The sequence below is a fragment of the Carlito syrichta genome, unplaced genomic scaffold (assembly GCF_000164805.1).
Source record: "Carlito syrichta isolate Samal-C Ts95f unplaced genomic scaffold, Tarsius_syrichta-2.0.1 Scaffold305279, whole genome shotgun sequence".
Classification (NCBI taxonomy): Eukaryota; Metazoa; Chordata; class Mammalia; order Primates; family Tarsiidae; genus Carlito; species Carlito syrichta.
The window spans coordinates 165,300-184,858 of record NW_007249375.1 but is presented as its reverse complement, the minus strand read 5'-3'; the positions used below and the strand labels follow the sequence as shown (position 1 = coordinate 184,858).

At 37.4% G+C, this 19,559-nt stretch overlaps 1 protein-coding gene across 2 annotated transcripts in view; it reads left to right on the top strand.

Moving 5' to 3' along the window:
- SLTM (SAFB like transcription modulator) overlaps positions 1-19,559 on the top strand; it is a 51,694-nt gene that overhangs the window by 13,606 nt on the left and 18,529 nt on the right. Inside the window, exons 2-7 of one of the 2 annotated variants that reach the window (XM_008061471.2) lie at positions 328-392; positions 2,991-3,188; positions 4,078-4,125; positions 14,508-14,535; positions 15,926-16,340; positions 16,949-16,998. In XM_008061471.2, the coding sequence (XP_008059662.1) occupies positions 3,084-3,188; positions 4,078-4,125; positions 14,508-14,535; positions 15,926-16,340; positions 16,949-16,998 (646 nt within the window). In that variant the 5' untranslated portion in view covers positions 328-392; positions 2,991-3,083. Of the gene's footprint in view, positions 1-327; positions 393-2,990; positions 3,189-4,077; positions 4,126-14,507; positions 14,536-15,871; positions 16,341-16,948; positions 16,999-19,559 lie in introns of both variants that reach the window. The other variant, XM_008061470.2, reaches the window with a different exon arrangement.

The following is a 19,559-nucleotide window of genomic DNA, read 5'->3' as shown; positions in this document are numbered from 1 at the left end:
GTAGAATGCCATTGAAAAGGACTACAACTTCTGAGAGAATTGGAGACAGAGAATTCAAGTGGTGTAAAGAAAAAGGTATAATGTATGTCAAGTCAGTTAAGATGAGGGGGTCGTGTGTAGGATTGTGTGCACAGTGTATTTCATTAAGATAGCATAGCATGACAGTTTTGTTTGGGACGGCTCTGACTAGGTGGATTCCAAGTAGTTGACATTAGCTTTGTCAGAAGATTTGGAAGTGGAGAGTGATATTATTGCAGGGCAAACTGAATGTTTTTGCTCTTAAAGTAATAAAATATTGGTTGTTAGCCCATTTTCCCTCTTTCGCAGGTAAAAAGCAAGAAGCAGATGAGTTGAGTGGAGATACTTCTGTAGAAGATGATGCTTTTGTCAAGGTAAAGTGTTGATTATTCAGGTTAAGATGTTTATTTTGAGCCTAGTATTTTGCATGATGAGCTTTATGCACTTGAACAGTAGACACTGAAGTGTGTAGGTTAAAGATATTTATATAATATTGTCAATTTCCTTAACTTTCATATTTGAGATGTATAATAAATAATAACCCTTTTGTTTACTGAGACATAAAGCTAAAAATAGTCTGTTTGTCCAGGCCTTAAGCAGAAATTTGAGACTTTTAGCTTTAGAGGCCACAGGAACAGCTACCAGGCAACTGATATGTTAGTTCCTGTGGACAAGATACCACAGTGAAGGATATTGTTAATTTACTTTTTATCTATTCATTGCATTTAGTTTTTGTATATGGTATATAGAACTTAGATTAATATAGACCTTATAATGGAGAGAGAAAATTGCTGGTATGTTACTATTTGACACAGATGAAATTAAGAAATTTGTATTGCCCTTTAAACATGAATAAACCAGACTTTTTGACTGAAAAGGAATGAACTTCAAAACTGACCAGCCAGAAAAAGAAAGTGTATAATTTTAATTATATACAACAGGCAATTTTTTTTTTATTGTGGTTGGGTTTTTAAAATTTGTTCTGCTTTTAATGAAAAGGGATCTACTTACTCATTGTTAGTTCTTAAGTATTGTGGTATTTGCAGAAATACTTATACCAAATTACTTAGTGAGCATAGTGCTTTTTAAATTATATACATTTATACCACCATATATTGTTTTCTGTGTATAGTTAGTCCATAATGTCATGATGTCTCTGAATATCTTTGACATGAAGTTAGCTCATGTCCACTCACCCACTCCTCCCTCCTACCTGCAGCCTTTCCATTCCACCCACTATAAACCAATTCACACACACTATACATCTCACACTTTGCACCTTTTACTTGAAGGCCAGGCATGGAGAGAAAGAAGTGTTTGATTGAGGACTTAACCTTGAAATCAGATCATTTTAGGAACTGTTTGCCCAGAAATCCGTTAAAAGTGCCGAATTGCATGCCTGAAACCAGCTTTTGTTTGACCTCTTGAAAACCCTTCAGTTTTGATATTCTGTTATCCTGTGGTATATCTTCCATTAGGTTTGTTCCCTTGTTCTTATTTTCTCCAGTTGTCTTCACTAGTAAGTGTTGATTATTCCATAAACTGGAAAAACATTGTGATTTACTGATTTTAATTTTCGATTGTCTAACTTTCAGCTCTTCAGTTCATAAAAATGTTACAACATTTGATATGTTACAAGGAGATATATACTTCTATTCAGAAGAATAATAGTACTGTCTCTTATATGTGCTGCAAAGGATGCCTTTGTGTTGTTAAGTAAGCCTGGTCATATCTAGAAGAGCAAAAGAATGTTTTTAAAAATCCTATTTAATTTTATCTTCCGTTTTTAAATATTTCTTGTTTTACTTTGGAAGTATCGATGTATGTGATGTATTTATCAGAAATTAAGTGAATCTATTTTCCTTATCTCACAGAGCTTGTAATTCTGGAATTTATACAATAGTGGTGGATAAATATCACCTGTTATCTAAATATCTGAATAGTATAGGAATTCCTTCTGTGGATAAGAGGACATTGGTCAAAGTTGGCACTTCACAATATGAAATTTCCTCAGTGACTCCCCTTGATCTTTTTTGTACCTATTCTCTGCCATTTATACAACCACCTATTCCATTTTCAACCTCCAAGGTTCCCCCACTCATACTGTGATAAGGCTGGTCAAACCAGAGATGCCCTTCTCCCCAAACACTCCACATTCTAAAAACAATCATATCCCTTCTGTGTGCCCACTTCCCTCAACAGAAATTTTTGTTCCCTCACTGCAGTTCAGATACGAATGCCTCTGCCTTTTTCACCTTTAACCCAGAAACTTTTTCTTAAATCAGCTAGATTTTTGCTGTAATAATAGGAAAGGAGGAAGGAATGTTTATTGCTTTTACTCCTTTCTCTACAGTTAATCAAAGAAGAAATTAAGCAGAGTGCTGCTTTTGTTTCCACTGAAATACCCATGTATCCATAAACTTGAAAGGGCAAACAGACTCGATCCCAATCTGTTTCCCTGCCTAGTTGACATTGTGGCACAGTGGTAAATTTCAAAAGCAGTACATTTAAATTCATTATTTGGATACTTTTCAAAAACAGACAATGATGCAGCAGTTGGGAGTTCCTTATTATTAATTAGAAATAAACGTTGTCTTTGAAGTTAAATCAACCTATGGCACATGGATAAATCAAGTCATTTCTTTGAAGCAGTCGCTTCCAGACAGCACCTAGGATGTGGCCTAGTAAATATTAAATAACTGAAACTTAGACCATTTCTAGTAACAATTCAATTAGTGTGCATTTCAGTATGAGAGAGTTGAGAACTCAGATTTATGGTTTAATGGTCTTGGTATTAGTTCTCCTATTTTTAAAGACATAGTATATTAGTTGAAATGATTGAACTTTGGCTTTGGGAGTATCAAAATATGATCACATTTGACACATTTAGAGATGTAAATTACCAAAAACACTTGGTGGATAGCCTACACTACTTTGCCTCTAGTTGTACCAAATTTTCTTACCATTAAAAGGACTGTGAATTGGAGAATCAAGAGGCACATGAACAAGATGGAAATGACGAACTAAAGGACTCTGAAGAATTTGCTGAAAATGAAGAAGAAAATATGCATTCCAAGGAGTTTCTTTCTGCAGAAGAGAACAAGAGAACTCATGAATTAATAGAGGCAGAAGCAATAGAAGATATAGAAAAAGAGGACATCGAAAGTCAGGTCTTTAGCCAGTTTTTTTAAAACATGACACATAAATTTCAAATAATAAAAAGTAATTTTTTTCTAGTTCAATTTAGAAGTCTCAGATTTTTTTAAAAATATGCTTTTAAAGCTAATATAAATCACCCAGAATCTCTGCTACCACCTGAAGTGACCTTTTAAATTTTTGCTTATTCCACATAATGTTTTTACAGTTGCTAATCCATAAATTGCTATATATTCTATTTTCATATAACATAATGACTTCATAATTTGTGTGTTATATACCATAATATATTAGCGACTGCTTCCTGTGTGTTTAATAGCTGCTCCTTTAATTTTAAAAATTTAAATTTCAAGAATTTTTATTCTACCCTACTATGAATGAGTGTACCAATTTCACTCTGACCTTGCCAACATTACTTGGTGGTAGGCATTTTTTCCCCCCTTTGCTACTTTAGTATGTATAAAAGGTTATAATTGGCATTTCTTTGGTTATATCAAGGGTGGGAAAGTTACATATGAAAGTTAATTTTAAGGCAGATAACTTTTCATATCTGTTCTTTGAAATAGAGCATTTGTCCTGCTTTGAAGTATATTAGTATATCTTAAAGTCAGTGGGTTAGAGAGTCAGTGCTGTTGGCATTCGTGCTTAAAAACATTTCCCTTCTACCTAACCTAATACATGAGGGGCTTAAGAAAAAAATTCTCTTAATTCTCTAGCAACATAGCTAATTTTTTTATGTTGGCAAAAAATATAGGCCAAACTGTTAAGCACTGATTTAATACCCATGGTATCATAGACATTATACAGAACATGAGACAAATGGTAATCAGGTAGAAGTATAAAAGCATTTCATGTTACCCAGATATTTTGTAAAGCAAAGCTATTGTATACCCTTTTACTTAGGAAATTGAAGCTCAAGAAGGTGAAGATGATACCTTTCTAACAGCCCAAGTAAGTTTACATTTAGTCCTATGAATTTGATATTGTGGGTGGAAGGGCTTGGAAAAGGAATCTTATTTTGATTTTATAATTCTTTAGTTCATAACACTGTCTTAAATTTAATACTGAGTTATTTATGTGATGTATACAAAATACTATTGGCAGTTGAAATTTCTGTAGCCATAAAGATAATTGGGAGTTTGAGTTTCTTGTCATTTTCAGATTTTTGGAAAAAAGTCCATCTTTTTAATAAAACATTAACTCTGGTTAACAGTTTTTTGAGAATTCTACATTCTTCTTGATTTTTTTTCCCTGTCACTTTGCTATAAGTCATTTGAAAGTACTAATACCCTTTTCAAAGCTTTATTTAAATTTTGCTAATTTAAGACTCTAGGATGGGCATAATCTAAAAATGACAAAACATTTCTGTTCTGGAAATTTACTTGGGAGGTATGCATGTGGAAAATGGCTGCACTTCAGTGTGCAATAAAATTAGTTGTTGGTATATGTGATATACATAGTATACATTTTATAGCATGACTTACAGATGCTCTAAACAGACATTTATAGCTCAATTTCTGCAGTTTTAAAAAAAACCCTTGTCTTTTTCTCATTTCTGTACTAAAGAACCCCTTGTTCATTTGCTCTCTTTTAATGATATACTTTCAAATAGAGATAGACTGGGCCGGGCTTGGTGGCTCAGCGTGTAATCCCAGCACTTTGGGAGGCCGAGGTGAGTGAATTGTCTGAGTCCGCGGGTTTGAGACCCACCTGGGCAACTTGATGAGACCTCATCTCTACAATAAATCAAAAATTAGCCAGGCGTGGTAGCGCCCGCCTGTAGTTCCAGCTACTTGAAAGGCTGAGGTAGAAGGATCGCCGGAGCCCAACAGGTCAAGGCTGTAGTGGCCAGGAGCAGCCATCGCACTCCAGTCTGGGTGACAGAGTGAGACTACAACTCAAAAAAAAAACAACAAAAAACAAATAGAGATAGAGGTTCCCTGATTTAGTAGATTTTTAACAAATCATGGTCATGTCTGTTAATTTCCTCTCAGAAATACTTCCTAGATGAGTATTTAAGAGGGGCTTGTATTCATGGACTGCTTAGCTGATGCCTTCTTTTCTGCAGCTCTCTTGCCTTTTTTTCTTTATTTCTTTTTTTGGGGGGTGGGGGTCAGGGTCTCACTCTGTTACCCAGGCTGGAGTGCAGTGGTGCGATCATGGCTCTTGCAACCTCAAACTCCTGGGCTGAAAGGATCCTCCAGCCTCACCCTTCTTGGTAGCGGGGACTAAAGGCGTGCACCACCACACCCAACCTCACTATGTTGCCTAGGCTGGTCTCTAACTCCTGGGCTCAAGCAGTTCTTCCACCTTGGCCTCCAAAAATGCTGGGCTTTTTTGCCTTTCAGACGCTGGTGAGGCTATATATTGGCTGTCTGTGTATTGCAGTGGAGAAAAAAATTGCATCTTGGAGAGAGACTGCCTTTCTGGGAGAAATGTTTGTAATCACTTGGTATATTCCAGAAGGAGATGTTAGGACTGTGAAAGTCTATAGGCCTGTCCCCTGTTCATTTCCTAGTGATAAAGAACAGATGAGGAAGATTTACTTGCTAACTGAGGGAGTGCCTTTTCTAGATTATTGATTTGCAAAAATGTGGAGTTAAAGTCTTTATATTCTTTAGCAACTAACTTTTTAACTTCCATCCAGGACCACTCCTGCAGATATGGAGGTTGTGATTTGCATTAAAGCATCATATCTAAGGATCCCCAGTTACATAATAAACTTTATTACAGATAGTTTTTTTAAACAGGGAGAAATAAAGTATCTGAAGGAATAGATCCATTTTTTTAATTTTTATGGGCTAGAGATGGCTTTGTTCCCTTTCCATCATAATAAAGAGGAAGCAATTATTTGTTTCTTACCAGGGGACTAGATTTTGCCATATTGTATCAAAACATAAAGAGGTTACATCTTAAGAGACTTTTTTTTTTTCCCCTGAGTCAGGGTCTCATTCTGTCACCCATGCTTGCACTGTCGTGGCTTAACACAGCCTCAACCTCCTAGGCTCACGTGCTCTTTCTACCTCAGCATCCTGAGTAGCAGTGACTATAGGTGCATACCACCACACCTGGCTAATTTTTTGGTTTCTCATAGAGACAAGGTCTCACTATGTTGCCTAGGCTCATCTTGAACGACTATGCTCAAGCAGTCCTCCTACCTTGGCCTCCCAAAGTGCTGGGAATACAGGCATGAGCCACCATACCCAGCTTTATATATGTCTTCTTTAAAATGACCTTTTTCTTTTTTCTAAGTAATGTATAGTGGAACATCTAGAAACATAAATGTATCTGGGTTCCATCATGATCTAATACTTCTAAACATGCTTGCTTAATATATTACTATGTTAAATATATTACTATATTAAAGGATAGAATAGAATGTAATCATCATCCAGCTTCAGCCATTATTAATTTATTTCTTCTACGCTTCCATTTACTTCCCCCTTCTGCATTATTTGGAAACAAATACAGACATATTTCCCTTGAAAAGTTTCATTATGTATTTCTCAGAGACCTCATTTTTTACACAATTGCTCCTAAAATTTTTTTTTTTTGAGCTGGAGTCTCACTCTGTCACCCAGACTGGAGTGCAGTGGCCGCTCCCAGCCACCGTAGCGTTGACCTGCTGGGCTCCAGTGATCCTTCCGCCTCAGCCTTCCGAGTAGCCGGAATTACAGGCATGTGCTACCACGCCCAGCTGATTTTTTGATTTATTATAGAGATGAGGTTTCGCTGCCCAGGCGGGTCTCGAACCCGTGGGCTCAGGCAATCCACTCACCTCAGCCTCCCAAAGGCGCGGGATTACAGGCTTGAGTCACCGAGCCCGGCTGAGTCACCGAGCCCGGCTTCCTAAAATTTTTAATGTCACTAAATATACTGTTAGCGTTCAGATGTTCAGTTGTCTGTAGATTTTTTTTTCATTGCAGGTCTTATTTGGATACAAATACAAATAAAGATCTGTAAATTGTGATTGAAATTTTTGAGGTATCTTTTAATCTATATTTTTCTCTCCATCTTTTTTCCCCCCACTGTTGTATTTGTTGAAAAAATTGAGTTACTTATCTTACAGATTATGGGTTGGCACGTTCTTAAAGGGCCAGATACAGAATATTTCAACCTTTGTGGGCTATATGGTCTATGACACAACTGTTCAACTCTGCCATTGTAGTGTGAAAGCAGCCATAGATAATACATGAATGAATGGGCATGGCTGGGTTTCAGTAAAAATGTTTGCAAAAACAGCATTTCATGTGGCTAGCCAACCCCTGCTGTAACACTTCCAAAGTTTAGGTTTTGCTGATTACATTCCAGTGGTGTCATTCAACGTGTTCCTTTGTATACTGCATTTTTTTTGTAAATTGGTACATTGGTTATGGGATCTAGAGACTTGCTGTCAGATTCAAGGCTAACACCCCTCTATACCCCAGTACACACAGGTTTAGTAGCATATTCTTTTATTTGGGTGCACATAGTATCTAGTTTTGTCTTTCTGTGATGGTACCAATCATTGATAATTCATACCCATTAGCAGTTCCAAAGTGATGATATTCCATTTCTATCATTTTCTTTGTGTATCTGCTAAAATGTTTCTAGAAAGACAGACTTCCCCTATCTACTATTTGATTACCCTGTGGTATAATTTACAAAGGGAAGCCAGGATATATGTTTGATTCTTTCCTTTTATTTACCACTTTTCAGGATAAAAAGCTGAATAATTGCTAGTGAATAATAATCACTAGCATATCTTAACACTGGCCAGTGAGTTTTTAACTTTTCCTTTTTCCTCTCTTTGATTTATTTTAGCTCATAGATTTTAATATTCAATGTATTTTGGTCCATTGCAGGTATTATCCTTATTCAATGCTCAAGTTGTACTATCTTTAGCTATGAGAATCTCTGGATTTAGGTAGTCTTTGATTGATTCCTGTCTTTCTGCTATGTATAGATGTTCCATTTCCTGCTCCAGACGCATATTTAGCCATTTCTTCCTTTAAATGACAAATGACATTTCAAGTCAACATTCTGGGTGGTGGGGGTGTTTGTTGTTACTGAGCTTTTCATTGTTTCTGGGCCTTTTCAGCGTTAGTTGCCAGAGAAATGTGTTGGAGTTTTTTGTTTTATTTTTGTTTTTGTTTTTAAGATGAAATGGATTTTTAATTCATATGGATACTTCCGAGTTAATCATTTTCTTTATCTCACAGTGCACATAACAAGTCTTAGAATGATAATACCAACACCACTACCAGTATGATTGCTGAAAATAATTTAAGACTTTTTTCCCCAGTTACATTTGTCACAAGAGTATACCTCTCTAGGGATGAATAAATAATTGTTATAGATGAGTTCTACTCTGTATGGTTATATCACCAACTGATGCATATTTATTTTTAATATTTAAAAATTTAATCTGCAGCTTCTTCTGAGTCTGTAATTATTTCAGAATAAAGTTAGTAAATTTAATCTAATTTTATAATTATTTAAAATATTAACATGATTCCAAAATCAAAGCTATGAGACAAGAGATAATTCAAAAAAGTTTTCTTCATTTGTAGTTCTCTATCATTCCCTTATTGGTAACCTTTTAAAAATTCATGATTTTGGGTGGGTGTGGTGGCTCACACCTGTAATTCCAGCACTTTGGGAGGCCAAGACAAGAGAATTGCTTGAGTTCAAGAGTTGGAGACCAGTCTGGGCAACATAGTGAGAACTCATCTCTACAAAAAGGTCAAAAAATTAGCTGAGCATGGTGTATGCCTGTGGTCCCAGCTACTCGGGAAGCTAAGCCAGAAACATCACCTGAGCCCAGGAGGCTGAGGCTGCGGTGAGCCAGGGTTGTGACAGAGTGAGACTCTGACTCAAAAAAAGAAAAAAACCCACATGATTTATTCCTCCATTACTTGCTTTTTTTTCTGAGTTGGAGTCTCACTTTGTTGCCCAGACTGGAGTGCAGTGACACGCTCCTGGCCACCGCAGCCTCGACCTGCTGGACTCCGGCAGTCCTTCTGCCTCAGCCTTCCAAGTAGCCAGAAATACAGGCACATGCTACCACACCTAGCTAATTTTTAAAAATTTATTGTGAGGTCTTGCCAAGTTGCCTGTTTGGGTTTTGAACCCTCGGGCTCAGGCATTCCATTTGCCTTGGCCTCTCAAAGTACTGGGATTACGGACTGAGCCACTGAGCCTGGCCCATTACTTGCTTTTAAAAGCATAAATGAGCAGCATATTTGTATAGGGACATAGCTGTTTCAGACCAATCCACAGGCTTTGACTTGCAGCTTAAATCTTTAGACTTTGGCCTCTTGGCACATCTATGTATTACCTAGAAGTAGAATCTGAACCAAATTCTATTAGTTATTTATAATATTGTGACTTTGGGCAGGTTTTCTTTCTCCTCCTCCCTCCCCCCCCCCCCCCCCCCCCCCCCTTTTTTTTTTGTCAGAGTCTCACTCTGTCTCCCATGCTGGAGTGAAGCAGCGTGTTCAATACTGCCAAAACCTCGACCTGATGGGCTCAGGTGATCCTTCTACCTCAGCCTCCCAAGCAGCTGGAATTACAAGCAGCTGTGCCACCATGCCTGGCTTATTTTTTTTTTTTAATTTATTGTAGAGATGAGGTCTCACCATGTTGCCTAGACTGGTTTTGAACCCAGGTCTCAGGTAATCTTATTGCCTCCACCTCCCAGAGTGCTGAAATTACAGGTATGAGCCACCACACCTGGCTTGGGCAGGTTTTCTTAGTCAATTTCTATGTCTATAAAATAAACATTATTCTTTCCACCTTGCTAGGTAAATGTAGGGATTAATCTTAGTACCTGGCATATAGTACCTATACGATTAGTGAATATCTGTAGTATTGTTTTAGTAGCTTAAAGTTCCAGTTACTTGAGAACTTTCTAGAAATTTTTTTCTAAAATAGCCCTGTTTACTAATGTTTCAGTTCTTAAAAGTTTCCTCTAGTCTCAAGAGCTGCTTCTTTTTTCTATTTGCCTTTGCCCTAATATGTCACTAACCTGAAGGACCATCCCCTTTTTTTGTCATTTGAAATCTATATACCTCTGAAAGCCAGATTCACCTCTGTCTCCTTCACAAAACTTTCTCTCACACCTCTATCCTATGTAGTGCTTTGCTGTTTGCAGAGAACTTCTGATATCCATTATCTTACTTAATCTTTGCCATATCTTGTATAGGTCACATATGATCTCTATTTTATAGGTGAATTTATGTAGGTGACATACTACAGAGTAAAACTGTTTCAGTGATAAAGACAAGATAAGTACCTAGGTCTCATATCTAGTCTGGTATTCTTTTCACTAAATAATCCTTACTAATAAATGTTTTCTGAGTTCTGTTGTATTTAACACAGTGCCAAAGTTAAACCTTTCAGATATATAAAGATGAGCGGTTTCATTTTTCCAGCTTAAAAGAATTTCACAATGCATTTATTCTACAAATTCATTCAACAAATATTTATTGAATACTTATAATGTGCCAAGCATTTTGTATTTTCCACAGTGTTTAGCATATAGCCAGATAGATAGGCAGTTAATTGTTTAGGTTATTCTGAGTTTATTTTTTATTTTTTTATTTTTTACTTTTTTGAGTTGGAGTCTCACTCTGTCGCCCAGACTGGAGTGCAGTGGCCGCTCCCGCCACCGCAGCCTCGACCTGCTGGGCTCCGGCGATCCTTCCGCCTCAGCCTTCCGAGCAGCCGGAATTACAGGCGTGCGCTACCACACCTGGCTAATTTTTTGATTTTATTGTAGAGATGAGGTCTCGCCTGCCCAGGCGGGTCTCGAACCCGTGGGCTCAGGCAATCCACTCACCTCAGCCTCCCAAAGGCACGGGATTACAGGCTGAGCCACCGAGCCCAGCTTGAGTTTATTTTAAATCAGTCAGTCTGAATACAGTGTTTACATTTCATGTCAGGGGAGAGGGGGGTCTTTTTATTTAGCATATTCATGTACACATTTAGAATAACCTATGGAAAGTAGGGGAATTGGATGTATAGTAAACATTTGGTTAACTGAAAAGTAAATTTTTATGTTTATTTATTTGCAGTAGTCCTCATTTTGGAAAAAATCTGTTTTCAATGGGGGAAAATTATTTTCAAATAAGTTGCATATCATGTCTGTGCATATGTATCATTTGGACAGAAAAGCTTCCCTTTGTCTTTCTTGTATTTCTTGGTTTGTTTCCTTATTACAAGGATTTGGGGACTTATTTAGGACTCTTGGTTTCAGTAGTGCTATATGTGCTGCACACACTGCACAGTGAAACAAATAGGCACTGATGTGTGGTTCGTCTTTTCTACTAACCCTAGTTATTTTTGTTCTTCCTCCCTGTAGTAATTAGTTTTGTTTTCTAGAATCCGGGTCAGGACTTTTTTAAGGGGCATTTAAGCTACTGTAGCCACTATGGGGAAACTTGAGCTATGAAACTCTTCAGAAGATAGGTTTAATTATTAAGATCACTATCTAAAAACTTCAGCAAATAAGACAAACCTTACAAGTTACTTTAGCAACTAGGAGTAACATCCTAATTGGCAGGAACTACAACAGAAAGTATTTTGTTTATGACAACGTAGTATTTTTAATTCTACTTTTAAAAATAGCAAATACTTTGGACTTTTTTTTAAACTTATCAATGTGCATCTCTTAAAGCTTGGAAGTAGTTTGGTTTTGGCACCACAGGTAGCGAAGGAGAGTCGAGCTGCATTAAGTTCGTTTGTTCTGCTTTTAAGTAAAAGTTAGTGTCCCAGTTTACTCCTTCAAGAAACATTACTAAACTAAAAGTGAGTTTGAGAAAAAGATTTATCCATAATTTGAGTACAAGTCATCCCTCCCTAGCTGCCACTGTCTACCACTTCACCCAAGTGTGTGTTTGTTTTCCAATTGTTCGCATGCAGATTGGAGATAATTTTTTAAAGTAGGCCAGGTACGGTGACTCATGCATGTAATCTCAGCACTTTAGGAGGTCAAAGCTGGAGGATTGCTTGAGCCCAAGAGTTCGAGACCATCCTGGGCAACATAGCAAGCGCTCATCTCTACAAAAAATTAGCCAGGTGTGGTGGCTCATGCCTGTAGTCCCAGCTACTCTGGAGGCTGAGGCAGAAGGATCACTGAGCCCGGGAGGTTGAGGTTGCTGTGAGCCGCGGTCATGCCACTGCACTCCAGCTTGGGTGACAGAATAAGATCCCAACTCAGAAAAAATTTTAGGAAAACAATTTATTAAGAGATTCTTAGAACACAATATGGTAGACTTATAATCATAGGATTTACATTGCTGCCAATCAATGATTTGCTTGTCTTGGACTGTTTTACTTCGAAGCTTGTGGCTTTAAAGTATTTTTTAGTTTCTTTCATGTTACTTTAGTGGCAAAATAATTAGTGATTCTCTAATTGGGCCACTTACATGTTAGTCACAGTATCATTTAAAATGATTCCTTAGAAATTAATGTTCTCCAAATGTAATCTTGAGCACATGATAAAATGGTTGACATTTTAAGGAATGCATGTTTTTTATATGAATCTCAAATTGTGTTATGTCATTTAAAATTCTATGTACATTTCAATTTTAAGTTTTCCTTCACTGCTTAGGATGTCACGCTAAGGCAGTAATTCTCAGTGTCCTCTGTGGAGCAGCAGTATGAGCATCACCTGGAAACTTGTTAGAGATGCAAATTCTCAAGCCTCACTCCAGACCTTCTGAGTCAGAAACTCTGGGGTTGGTGCCCTGCAATCTGTGTTTTTACGAGCCCTCCAGGGGATTCTGATATGTGCTCAAATTTGAGAACTGTCCCTTTAAGGCTTTATAGTGTGGTAACTTCACAACAAGTTCCACACCACTTGACATAAACAATCTACTTCTACTCAGCTTTTATTTTAAAAGTTAAAATTTGAAATTAAAGCATTAAAATTTTTTTTCAGTTATTGAGATTATAGTGCTTATTACTTTATTCTTTAGTCATATGTGGGAAAATGGTGATTCTGTATTGGTATGATTGCTTTAGTGATTTTTGCAATATTTGGTAGAATAAATAAAGCTTTTCGGTTTTGTGATATTTCTGTTTTTAAGCTAGTACCTTCTTATTTGTGGATTTAGTGAAGCTATCGATTATTTCAAAGTTAAAATCAGTTCTGGCTTTTTGGTTTTTGGCTTTTTTTGCGTTGATGTCTCACTCTTTCACCCAGGCTGAAGTACAGTGGCATGCTCATGGCCACTGCAACCTCAACCTGCTGGGCTCAGGAGATCCTTGTGTCTCAGTCTTCCAAGTAGCTGGAACTACAGGCGTGCGCTACCATGCCCGGCTTGTATTTTGATTTATTGTAGAGATGAGGTTTCACCAAGTTGCCCAGGCTGGTCTTGAACCCTTGAGCTCAGGCAATCCTCTTGCCTTGGCCTCCCAAAGTGCTGTGATTACAGCCACTGTGCCCAGCCTTAAATCAGTTTTTTTAAAAACAGTGGGTTATTTGTTTTGATTACCTATAGCACAAATACTATCTTTAAATTGGTTGGCCTCAAGTGTGTGACAACAGTGATTTATTTATTTATTTATTTTTGAGTCAGTTTTACTCTGTCGCCCAGGCTGCAGTGCAGTGGTACACTCATGGCCACCTCTGACTCAGCCTGCTGGGCTCAGGTGATCTTTCCATTTCAGCCTTCCAAGTAGCTAGAACGACAGGTGAGCACCACAACTCCCAGCTAATTTTTTTATTTATTGTAGAGATGTGGTCTCACCAAGTTGCCCAGGCTGGTCTCGAATTCATGGGCTCAGGCAATCCTCTTGCCTCCGCCACCCAAAGTGCTGGGGTGAATTCATTTTTAAAAAAATCTTCCATATGCCATCCTTTTCACGTCTGATATGCTTTAAAAGGAAGTGTGGGTTTTTTTGTTTATTAATGTATACTCAAGCCCTTTAAAGTGTATGTCTACAGGTTATACTTTACAGTACTATTTTGAGTAATAAACCCTGAGGGGACCTTTGAACTGAGTGACATAAAATACATCAGGTCAGTCTTTTTATTGGCAACTCTTTGATATGAGCAAGAGTTGGGTTAGTTAAACTAATTTTGAATACTGAAACTAAATAATCCACTTTGATCTAATCATTGGCAGATTTACCTGCTTATTTTCTAAACTTGTATATACCAGAGTTGTGCCACTTATCTCAAAATGGGTTCTGGTTCTGATTAGAATATCCTATTTATTTGTTAGTGTTAGATATCCCTAATTAGTATTAAATTGTTCACAAATTTAAGTCAACTGATTTTGTACTATTAGTAAATTCTAGATTTATGTGAATTCATTTACATTTGATTATTCTTTGAATTTCAGGATGGTGAGGAAGAAGAAAATGAGAAAGGTATGTTTGATGCTAAGTAGAGTTTTAAGATTGCCGACATTTAGAAAAACAGTAAATTCTGTGAAAATAAAACATTTCTTATTTGGAATCTTATTTTTGAAATGAGTTTATTTTCAGAGTTATCTATTTAGTGAATTAAGTTAGCATCCTGACTATTTTTTAATTGGTTTTAATTTTCTTTTGAACACTTACGATATGTTCTAACCTAATAGTACGTATCAGTTACTGTAGTGGACAATGCTGCTTTTTAATTAACCTGATTTTAATTTTATTTTTATAAAATAACTTGTAGCAAACGGTAAGTTGATTAAATCCTTAAGACTGACACTGCAGTAACTCATATGTGCTTATTGGAGTTCTAGTACATCACTCATAAGGCATTTTACAACTAGTCCAAAAATGGTTTATGACCAGGAAACTGACTTTGTGTTTGCTGCTTAGAGAAACTTTCATACAGTCTTCTGACAATTTTAGTAGTTTAGGAGATCTGTATCACCCAATACACTTGCAGGGGCAACTGTAACAATACATGTGGTCAATAGGAGGTTATGGAAGAGTTCTTGGACAGAAGTCAAAGGATCTTATTTGGACTAGAAAGGACGTGGAGCAGGGTTCTAAACAAGGCAGAATAAAAAGCCTAGAAGCAATGATGAAAAAGTAAAGCCACTGACTGAAAACCTCACATGCCCAAAGCCTTTCTATTTTGGGGGAATGCACGGCATCTTTGAAAATGGTAATTGCAGACTGACTGGACAGGATGAAGCCTGGAAATAACCAATTTCCTGAATGTTATGGAGCAGGAACATCCTCAGAGCCTTCTGTAGCAGTTTTCCATACGATTCTGGACTCCTCAAGCCTTGAAGACAGAAAATGATGGGGCCCTGAAGTCCTTTGAAGACTGACTGCTATCCTCAGACTGTGACCTTTTCAAGAAGTCATCCATGGGAGTTCTGAAGGTCACACGGGTTAAATCCCAAGATGATTCGAACATTGAATAAGTCTGCACATTTATCACTGTCTCATGGAGGAAGAAAAAATCTTCCATATGCCATTAACTTATAACCAGAAACGAAGAGCTGGTATCTTCAGGATGGAACCATTTTCTCACTATGTTGTTTGGTGTTTGTATGTAGAAATCAATTTTTCCATGAAGAATAAGTGATCCTGGGTAAAGGATTGTTTATGTTAGTTAATGCCCTTGTGTTTTTTTTTTCCCCCAACCTTCCATCAGTGCTAATAACTGGCTTTATATTTTCTAGGTCCTATTCTAGCTTATGAATATGAAATTGTTTAAACTTCTTGTTTTGCCATATTTATTCCTGTTAAATCCTCTTAGATATAGCAGGTTCTGGTGATGGTACACAAGAAGTATCTAAACCTCTTCCTTCAGAAGGGAACCTAGCTGAGGCTGATCACACAGCTCATGAAGAGATGGAAGCTAATGCGACTGTGAAAGAAGCTGAGGATGACAACATCTCGGTCACAATCCAGGCTGAAGATGCCATCACTCTGGATTTTGATGGTGATGACCTCCTAGAAACAGGTAAAAATGTGAAAATTACAGATTCTGAAGCAAGTAAGCCAAAAGATGGGCAGGACGTCATTGCACAGAGCCCGGAGAAGGAAAGCAAGGATTATGAGATGAATGCGAACCATAAAGATGGTAAGAAGGAAGACTGCGTGAAGGGTGATCCTGTCGAGAAGGAAGCCAGAGAAGGTTCTAAGAAAGCAGAATCTGGAGACAAAGAAAAGGATACTTTGAAGAAAGGGCCCTCGTCTACTGGGGCCTCTGGTCAAGCAAAGAGGTTTGTTTTTCTATGTCAGTTCTTTACGATACTGAATTCCAGCATTCAATAAGATCACTCTACATTAAGGGGGTGGCTTCAAGAACATGTACAGTAATTAGTGTCTTATGATCCTGCCTATAATATTTTTGACCGTCATAAGTTACTTTAAAAAAAATTTTCAAGATCTTCATAATATGCAGTGTGTCCTACTGATTGCATTGTCGAATGTCAGCATATATTTGGTTTTTTTTTGTTGTTTTTTGTTTTTTTTTCAAATTGACAATTTTTTGTGTTTTATTTTTTAAAATCCTTGTGATGATGGTTAATGAACAACTATCAGTTCTAAGAACACAAAATGAAGTCAAGTCCCAGTCCTGAAATCTGGAGAAGATGGCCATATTTCTACTGAATAGAATTGTCAGAAAATCTAGATCTTCAGGCATCTTGGGGAAAATCAGTGCAAGAATCCTAAGGGAGTCATTTGTTCAAATAAACTAATCTAGGCCTTTGGAATTGTTAATTTGTATGAATAGCACTAGTCTGAAATATAGTCAATATCAAGCTGTTCGATTTTGGGGTTTTTTTGTTTTTTGTTTTCAATTTCTTCTGGTGATTTGCCTCTGTAGCTCTTCAAAGGAATCTAAAGACAGCAAGACATCATCTAAAGATGACAAAGGTAATGAATTTTTCTTTTTCTATTTGTTTCTGTGGTAAAAATGCATATTTTCATTTAAAAGTAATAGTTAGGCCGAGCTCGGTGGCTCAGCCTGTAATCCCGCGCTTTGGAAGGCTGAGGTAAGTGGATTGCCTGAGTCTGTGGGTTTGAGACCCGCCTGGCCAACATGGCGAGACCTCATCTCTACAATAAAAATCAAAAAATTAGCTGGGCGTGGTAGTGCGTGCCTGTAGTTCCAGCTACTTGGAAGCCTGAGGCGGAAGGATCACTGGAGCCCAACAGGTTGAGTGCCACTACACTCCAGTCTGGGTGACAGAGTGAGACTCCAACTCAAAAAAAAAAATTAAAATAAAATAAAAGTAATAGTTGGGCAGCCCCTTCAGGTCCCCTCCCACTGTGGGAAATTTTCTGTTCTCTCAATAAATCCTGCTTTCCCAAAAAAAAAGTAATAGTTGCTTGGTGTTTCCTTTGACATTTAGTCCTTTGTAAACTATGGAATTATGTAGATTTACAGCAAACTCTGTGATTGAAGCATTACTCTTTACTTACTTTGTAAACTGATTTGTATATGTTAAAAACTCATTTGCTAGAGAATACTTACCTGGGATAATCTAAGGAACGATGCTGAATATTAATAGATATTTCATTGTCTTACATTATAATTTCAGAAGTATTTTCTCTTTAGTTACAGTCATTTGTACCATTATAATCACCACAACCTTTTCCCTGTTAATACTTGTGTATATTTCTAGAATCTAGCAGTTAAAAGAAAAATCAGTGTTTAACATTTGGTTTTACTTTCTTCATTATTTAAATTATCTATTAACATAGCCAGTGTGCAATATTTTAATTCTTTGGAATGTACTTTGTAACTTGACTTACTCTGGACCAATGGTTGTCTTTTGTAGCAAAGTTACTTTATTTTAAAATTCCTGTAATTTTCAAGATGCAGTATTTGATTGCTTTCTGTTATTGGGAAATCTCTGATTGTCTCATGCCTGTGAACTATAGTCTGATCTTGTACATGTGCTGGGTCTACTTGAAAAATATTTATATTCTACAAAAGCATTTTAAGGGAAAACATACCATGTAGTACTGTAAAGTTCTAAAATGTCTCCTGAGTGTTTAAAGGAGGATTGTTTGTGTCTTCTATGGTTTATTTAGTCTGTTTTGTTCGTATAATAGTTGGAAATTATAAGGATTTGATTTAGTAATTAACAGTTGCAGTACCCATGTCCTTTACAGATGTGTTTAATGGATAAGATAATAATTTATAAGATGTTACCTTATACATTTAGAAGCTTATTCTTGCTTAAATAGGACCTTTTTTTCCTATTAACAACAACAACAAAAGAAAATTTGTAGTAAGAAAAGTGCCTGGGCCTAAATGTTACTGGTAGCAAAAAAAAAGCTACACAAACTTTGAGTTAATATTTTATAAGATAAAAACAGATCCTTTGATGAATGCCCTTAAGAATAGAGAAGTGAGCCGGGCTCGGTGGCTCAGCCTGTAATCCCGTGCCTTTGGGAGGCTGAGGTGAGTGGATTGCCTGAGCCCGCGGGTTCGAGACCCGCCTGGGCAGCGAGACCTCGTCTCTACAATAAATCAAAAAATCAGCTGGGCGTGGTAGCGCATGCCTATAATTCCGGCTACTTGGAAGGCTGAGGTGGAAGGATCACCAGAGCCCAGCAGGTCGAGGCTGCTGTGGCTGGGAGCGGCCACTGCACTCCAGTCTGGGCGACAGAGTGAGACTCCAACTACAAAAAAAAAAAAAAAAAAAGAATAGAGAAATGTCAGCCATTAACTTTTAAGATATTTGAGTCAATTTTTGTTGTCTCCTCCCCTGTGAGTCTACACTGACAGTATTTTTTCAATTGTGAATACTTAGGTAATTTTTTTAAAGCATTGATAATTTTACTCTTTCAGCATAAGGTGAAATATAAAATTCCTTTTAATTGCTTGTATACTGTCTCAAAGTAAGAATTGTTTCCAAATAAAGTCGAATGAAAATTCCCCTTTTATCACAGCACATTTGAAGAAAAGCACTAAAGGATGTCTGGCTAGGCCTGTTTGCTAATATATGGCATATCTGTATGAATGAAACCATAATTTGTGTGTGAAGAGAGCACAGAAATGATTCAAATAATCATTTACCTATTTTTAACGGGTTTTCATATCTCTGATTTTGATCTTGTAACAGTTGTTTTAGAAGATTTTTTGAAAATTGAATCCAGAGCTATCCAGCTGCACATAATTCCCATATTACTCTTACTTGTTTTCTCTAATAAAGAATGAAGGTGAGCCGGGCTCGGTGGCTCAGCCTGTAATCCCGCGCCTTTGGGAGGCTGAGGTGAGTGGATTGCCTGAGCCCGCGGGTTTGAGACCCACCTGGGCAGCAAGACCTCATCTCTACAATAAATCAAAAAATCAGCTGGGTGTGGTAGCACATGCCTGTAATTCCAGCTACTTGGAAGGCTGAGGCGGAAGGATCGCCGGAGCCCAGCAGGTCGAGGTTGCGGTGGCCAGGAGCGGCCACTGCACTCCAGTCTAGGCGACAGAA